At 35.0% G+C, this 7062-nt stretch overlaps 1 protein-coding gene across 3 annotated transcripts; it reads left to right on the top strand.

The window, feature by feature from the left end:
• The first annotated feature begins 1309 nt into the window (after window positions 1-1309).
• Window positions 1310-6227, top strand: LOC107817337 (tubby-like F-box protein 8). Of its 3 annotated transcripts, none has more exons than XM_075238699.1 (6): window positions 1310-1407; window positions 2108-2151; window positions 2925-3394; window positions 3595-3682; window positions 4128-4260; window positions 5267-6227. In XM_075238699.1, exons 3-6 carry the CDS (start codon window positions 3047-3049, stop codon window positions 5979-5981), a joined length of 1284 nt encoding a protein of 427 aa, XP_075094800.1. In that variant the 5' UTR covers window positions 1310-1407; window positions 2108-2151; window positions 2925-3046; the 3' UTR covers window positions 5982-6227. The 3 variants fall into 3 exon arrangements, with proteins under 3 accessions (XP_075094800.1, XP_075094799.1, XP_016498626.1); XM_016643140.2 differs by lacking the exon at window positions 1310-1407 and adding an exon at window positions 1426-1682; XM_075238698.1 differs by lacking the exon at window positions 1310-1407 and having other exon boundaries at window positions 1408-2151.
• The last annotated feature ends 835 nt before the right edge of the window (window positions 6228-7062 follow it).

Here is a 7062-nt window from a genome sequence, read left to right as displayed (position 1 = left end):
TCACACACACATATAACACACACATATTCTCCTCTCTCTCTCTCTCTCTCTCTCTCTATATATATATATATATATATATATATATATTGGCGAGCAAATACAATTAGTTTCGACCGACCAGTTAATTTTATATTTTTTCCTTAAAATATGTATGACCCAACCCAACCTAACCCAATACTAAAAGTGAATTCTTCCCCCATAAAAAACTTAATTCGGAATGCACGAGATTCTGACAAAAAAATAAAGAAATAAAAAGTATAACTAGAGAGCACTTGAAATAAAAATGCTATCAATTTGAATAAAAATCTTGAAAAGAAAAATAAAAGATAGAATTATTATGTTTTGAAGGATTACTATTCACCTTTAGTATTTTAATTTATATATATGAGTATTGGGTTGGGTAGCCCAGGTCAGTTTGGGTCATCTCTATTTTAATTGAATTATTATTTATTAGACTAAAAATAAAAAATAAAAAATAAAAAATCACAAAGTAAGAAAATACTACTGAAAAATTATATTTTTCGATCATTATGATTTTTGTATGAGTTAGTAAAAGTTTTATGATTTTTATGTGAGAAAATATAGTTATATGACTTTGATGAAAAAAAAGTAATAGTTATATGATTTTTATGTGAAAAAACAAAGTTATATATAATTTTGGTAAAAAAAATCATAGTTATATGATCATTTGTGAAATTTAACCAAGTTTTGAAAAGTAGATTTACCTTATATTTATGCGGATAGAATATAGCAGATAACAAATAAAATAATCGAGGTGCGCCCGAACTAGCGAAACACTACCGTTACCAAAAAAATATCTAAAGCATTGTAAATTTTTATACTTAATTACCGTTTAATGCTATGCGTGTTGTTAGTACAGTACATGAATAACGCGTCAGTAAATTTATCCATGCTACTATAAATGGAATGGTAATAAAGGATTTGGTGACAAATTTGGAAATTACACTAGTATAAAAAGAAACATTTAAACTACATGCAAAAGAAAAATTAAACAACTTAAACAAAAGGGGAAAAACGTGTATGCTTGTTCACAAAAACATATGTTGCTTAAATAAGAAAGTTTTTTTACTTCTAAAATCTAAAGTAAAAAAAGTAAACAATTCTAAGTAATTTCCTTATGTTTACCTAAGTGTTGAAAGGCAGGACAGAGTGATATGGTAGATGTAACGCAGAAAAAATAACAAATATTCGATAAAATAGTTAAAATGCACGTAAACTAATTGAAAATTCATCGAAAGAAAAAGTTTGAATTTTTTTTATGTTCCCATGTCTCATATGGTGGTAGCTTCGTAGAGCCAGTGTTGGACACTGCTCACGTAGAGGCCAATATAGTATTAGTGTGTGACCCCATTAAACAGTTCTACTCCTTAGTGCTAATATAATAAAGTATGCACATCCCTTTTTTGTTTTGTTTTTCCCTGTTTTACTCTTCTTCTCTTACCTGTTCTTCTTCCTCAGTTTCTCTCTCTTTCTGGTTTGTTGAACTAGATTTAATGTTGAGTTTGAGTCCGCAGTGACAAAAGAAACAGACTTGCAGTAAATACAGGGAAGCTGTTATATCTAAAAATGTTTCTTCGCTCTGACCCACTTTTCCTGAAAAATTCTTGTGTCCTTGCTGACTTCTGATGCTATATTTTTGTTGTTGTTCTTCTTATTTTAAAGTACAGATCTCTGATCTTTTTGTTTGTTCATCTTCAGATCTTATGTTATATGCTGTCTGTATGTTTGTTTCCTGTTTTTTTTACTGTTGATTTATGTCCTATGTATGTTAGTGTTCTCAAAATGTGGAGATATTCTTGGGATTTTCACTGGGTTGTTGTTGTTGTCTAGTTTTTGGCTATTAGTTTTTTGGCTAAATTTGAGGAAAAGTTACCCCTTTGGTAAAAATCTTGTCTTTTATGCTTGTCATCTGCAGATTGAAGTCTTATTCTTTCTTTCTGTTTTTTCTTTTTTTCATTTGGGTGGAGAGGGATGGTTTCTTCCTTAGATTTCATTGATACTAACTGATACAAAGTTTATGTCTTTTGGGAATTTGGAGCTTCAATTTTCATTTTACAGAACTTTTTTTCTTGTGTTGGTTTTGCAGGATTGGAAGTTATGGAGCTTTGATTATCCTACAGTACTTTGCAGGTTTGTCACCATCTGAACTCTTCCTATACGCGGCTTGATAGATTGGTATCAACCTGGATATGTCGTTTAAGTTGTAGGTTTTGATGAGAATGAAATATCTATGGTTTGTACTTAGAGAAATATACCGGAAAGACCTATTCTTTTTGGTTATAAGTAGATAAAGAATGAAAATGGTACTTGAAAAACTATGCTCATTTTCTATAGGTTCTGGTTGTTAGTAAGCTGCTTATGTAATTTGCATTATGTTTAGTATAAAGCTTGAGGAACAATATTAGATTCTAAGCAGAAACAAATTTGGTAACTTTCTAACTTAAATCTAGACATTCAGTGATCATCCAACAACGAGTTGAACTTTCCTTTCTTGAACTGGAATCTAGTTTGAACTGCTTGGTGCCAATTTTGCAGTGTTAACAGTAGCGGGTTTATCTTTATCTTGAGTAGCTTTTTTCGCTATTAATGATGGATTTGCTGAAAGATTGATGACATTTGAAAGAGATCATCTTTTATACTAGTTATCTTGCAACTAAGCTAGGACAACTGGCATGAGGCATCACCTTAAGATTCTAAAGAAGTTGTATCTGATAAAAGTCATGTGATTTACTTTACCTAGGCGCCCCATGTGAAGATGTCTCTTTATACCCTTTTCTTTCTTTTTTTCTTTTCCCTTTTCTTACTTTTTTCTTTAAATGCCTTTCTTGCTTTTTCCTCTTCACTTTTCTTCAGAAATTTATTCCTGTTACTGAAACACAATTTGGTTTTTCGATCTTTTGCAGCTGTATCTATTTGTGAAGCTCTTAAGATTACTGGAAAATGCTTACCTGATAAGAAAAGAGTAGATACGTCAGTAACATTTATTTGTGGTGTTTGGACTTCGACCTAGCAGTTTTGAGTTCAGATGTCGTTCCGCAGTATAGTGCGGGATGTAAGAGATAGCATTGGTAGTTTATCAAGGCGAAGCTTTGATTTAAGGCTGTCTGGTCATCACAGGGATAAATCACATGGTTCATTTTATGACTTAAGCGACCAGCCTCCTGTTATCCAGGACAGTTGTTGGGCCAATCTTCCTCCGGAGTTACTTTTTGATGTAATTAGAAGGTTAGAGGAGAGTGAAAGCACATGGCCTGGTCGTAAGCATGTTGTAGCATTTGCTGCAGTTTGTAGGTCATGGCGGAGTATGTGCAAGGACATTGTTAGAAATCCTGAATTTTGTGGAAAGCTAACTTTTCCTGTTTCCCTAAAGCAGGTATTTCTTTCACTTCCTTAGAGGAATATTTCGAGTACAGAAATATGGCTTTGTGGTTGCCGTGTGGTCTGTGGGAGCAACCCTTCTATTAATTGTTATAGAATCAGATGGTTGTAGTGGAACTGACGTACTAGAGAATTAAGTCTATTGACTAATCTTTTGGAGGATAATTGATGAGTCCTTTTACTTTCTCTTTTCAGCCTGGGCCTCGTGATGGAACTATTCAATGCTTCATCAAGCGGGATAAATCTAATTTGACTTACCATCTTTTCTTGTGTCTTAGTCCTGGTAAGTATTACATTGTTGGCTGATATTTGCTTGATGCTTAGATGATTTTTGCATCTATTCCTCATCTTTTTCTTTGAGAAAATTCGTTGATGCCATCCTTGCATCTGAGTCATAGAAGGTACTTGCAAAATTCAGAACATGAGGTGAACATTATCTTTGCTGTCTTTCCAATCTCCTGTCATATAAAACCACCATTCTGTTCCTCTCCCCTTCCCCTTCCCCTCAAACCCAAAGGCAAAAAGGGAAACAAATCTATGTTGTTAAAGTCTTCTCTGTATGCAAATTGAGTTAATGATATCATTAATACTTATATTTCCAGTTGTAATTTGTGTCTAGACACGTTTGGTTGAGATGCGTTAGTTACTCTTGCTTCATTGCCTTCATAATTTATATGCGAGTGGCAATTGTTCAGAGGTTAATGGGGTATTTTCAACTTTCTCTGTAGCATTGTTAGTTGAAAATGGAAAGTTCCTTCTCTCTGCAAAAAGAACCAGACGGACAACTTGCACGGAGTATGTTATCTCAATGGATGCAGAAAACATCTCTAGATCAAGCAATACATATATTGGAAAACTAAGGTAAATATGGAGGCTATTCATTTTGTTTTCCAATATCTTTCTTTTCTTCACCTGGTATTTCTGAGACGTTTCAGGGAAACTGAATTTAATGAAGAATAGCATGCGTTTGATATATTCCTTTTCCCCTTCCCATTCAGCAGAGATGGCTTCTACCTTGTTCGCTAATATCAATACTAAGGCATGAGCAATCCCGGAAACTTGAGACTAGTCAGTAATTAACTATGGTTTTCAATGAAAAATAAGTAGAAATAGTCTATCATGCATGGATAGATTCATCAGGAAAATAAAAGTTCGAGTCAACAATAGTTGTCGTAGATGAAAGCTGAACTGAAGTTCTGTGGCATTATCCTATGTTGCACGGACTCTCTAAAAATATTTCGACACCCGTGTTAGATCCTCAAAAATGCACTACTTTTGGAGGATCCAGCATGCACCCGGCACAATTTTTGCAGAGTCCGAGCAACATAGGCATTATCCCATTATATTGTCTAGGCTATCAAAACCCAATTAAGGGACTTCCCCACCAACTCCTTACTAGGAAAAAGTGAGGTTTTGATTTTTGAGAATGACTTTGATGCTTATGTTTACAAGGCAGAAATGTACTGATTGTTAAAGTACCTTTGGGTAAAAGACAAGTGAAAAAGAAAAGGGGAAAAGAAGAGAGAGCAGCGAGGAACTTAAAGAAATAAGGCACCAAGGAGCTTCTTGAGGATGTCTAGAATGGATAAGTTACTTAAAATTTAGTACATTTGGTATGCACTGGCTTGTTGATATCGCACTTGTGCATCCTTCTGCCATAGTTTGATAACACAGCTCTCTTTGCCGAACTAGTCTAACGGATGGGTGTAGCGCAATTCATAATGCAGCTTCATAGTGCTTATGTTTATATTACATATATACTCGAGAAACTGATATTCATCTTTTAATGAAGTTGTCTAGTTGATTCTCCTTTCACTATGTGAAAATGTGTATGCTATTGATGATAAAATATCACTTTATTTTGCAGATCAAATTTTCTAGGTACAAAATTCATTATATACGACACTCAGCCTCCTTACACCTGTGCACATGTCCCTGCTCCAGGGCGCACAAGCCGTAGATTCAACTCCAAGAAAGTCTCTCCCAAAGTCCCAACTGGAAGCTATAGCATATCCCAGGTCACATACGAGCTAAATGTGCTTGGAACACGGGGTCCACGGAGAATGCACTGTGTCATGCACTCAATTCCTGCCTCAGCACTTGATGCTGGTGGCTCTGTGCCTGGCCAACCAGAGCTTCTCTCAAGGCCCCTTGAGGATTCGTTTCGCAGCATCTCTTTCTCAAAGTCACTTGATCATTCCACCGAGTTCAGTAGCTCGCGATTTTCTGATATTGGTGGAGGATCAACTAATGAAGAAGATGATGGCAAGGGGAAACCACTGGTCCTAAAGAACAAGGCGCCACGATGGCATGAACAACTGCAGTGCTGGTGCCTAAATTTTCGAGGACGGGTGACAGTTGCATCTGTCAAGAACTTTCAATTGATTGCTGCCACTCAACAACCAGTTGCTGGACCGACAACCTCTCAGCCGACAAGCCAATCAGATCATGACAAAATCATCTTGCAATTCGGGAAAGTAGGCAAAGATATGTTTACCATGGACTACCGGTATCCCCTCTCTGCATTTCAGGCTTTTGCTATCTGCTTGAGCAGCTTTGACACAAAATTGGCTTGTGAATAGTGCAAACCATTACTACATTAGGGTGCTAAAATTATTAACTGTAATGCTTGCTTCTATTCTGGATTTATTCTACTTCTTTTCACCATTAGAAATGAAGATTGTCCCTAAATTTCGTCATGTTGTAAAACCTGATGATAATCATGGTTCTGTTCCTGTGGGAAGGGTGCCAGATTTGTATAACAAATCGTATTATTCTTGCCATTTAAAGACTATGCCATGGCTCGTATGGCATGACAAATCGCATAATTTAATGTTCAAGTTATTTAATTTTGTCAACTAAATGTTTCATTAGTTAAGCGGAACTATTTTGTCTTATACGACTAACCAAACGTTACATTAGATATGGGTGGAATAGTTTTTCTAGTTCCTCTAATCAAACATTAATTATTTTATGTTATGCTGAGATTAGTTTTCCTAATTGAATTTCCATTACCATCCGTGAGATGGAAACAGTGAAGAGCTACCGCACAAGTTCTTGAATGATTGCATAGAGATGTTCGTAACACGCAACGGAAGACAATAACAATTTTAGGTAGACCTTTTCGTGTCTAAAATTTATTTACATGTCAAAGATTGGATCTAAAACGTATATGGTGAAGAGAGTCGTTTCAGAATTTTCTTCGATAGTGCGAAGACTCTATGCGTATCCACACCGAGACTGATCCTTGCAATCAACTCTTTGATGAATGAAACTCGTGAACAAATTGAATGAAATATTGTGTTGAAATTCTCAAAAATCTCAATTCGAAAATAGAAGAACAAGAAACAGTTTTCTTGTAATTGTATTTTCTCTCTTGACTTTGTATTGTATTCTACTTTCACAAAGTGATTTTTCTTTTCAAGACTTAATCATCCAGAAAATTTTTCTCCATCACCCTTTATGCATCACCTATAACCCCTTTTTGTGGTAATGATTTACTTGTGGCAAAAGCTTATACCAAAATAAACTTTATGGAAATTTTCAATGAAAATTTGAATTCCCATTCAAATTGGCATCGTGACTGCCAAGTCCTTGTAGACTTTCCATAAGATCCAATTCCAAATTGGATTTTAAGTACCAATTAGTATTTTATCTTAAAAA

This window comes from Nicotiana tabacum, chromosome 19 (assembly GCF_000715075.1).
Source record: "Nicotiana tabacum cultivar K326 chromosome 19, ASM71507v2, whole genome shotgun sequence".
Lineage (NCBI taxonomy): Eukaryota > Viridiplantae > Streptophyta > Magnoliopsida > Solanales > Solanaceae > Nicotiana > Nicotiana tabacum.
This window is presented reverse-complemented; position numbering and strand designations above follow the sequence as displayed.

Bases quoted from the DNA above. Each gene is read 5' to 3' on its own strand.
- LOC107817337 (XM_075238699.1), top strand. From the start codon at position 3,047: ATGTCGTTCCGCAGTATAGTGCGGGATGTAAGAGATAGCATTGGTAGT. The intron at 3,683-4,127 runs GTAAGTATTACA...CTTTCTCTGTAG, and splicing joins TTTCTTGTGTCTTAGTCCTG to CATTGTTAGTTGAAAATGGA. The intron at 4,261-5,266 runs GTAAATATGGAG...TTTATTTTGCAG, and splicing joins ACATATATTGGAAAACTAAG to ATCAAATTTTCTAGGTACAA.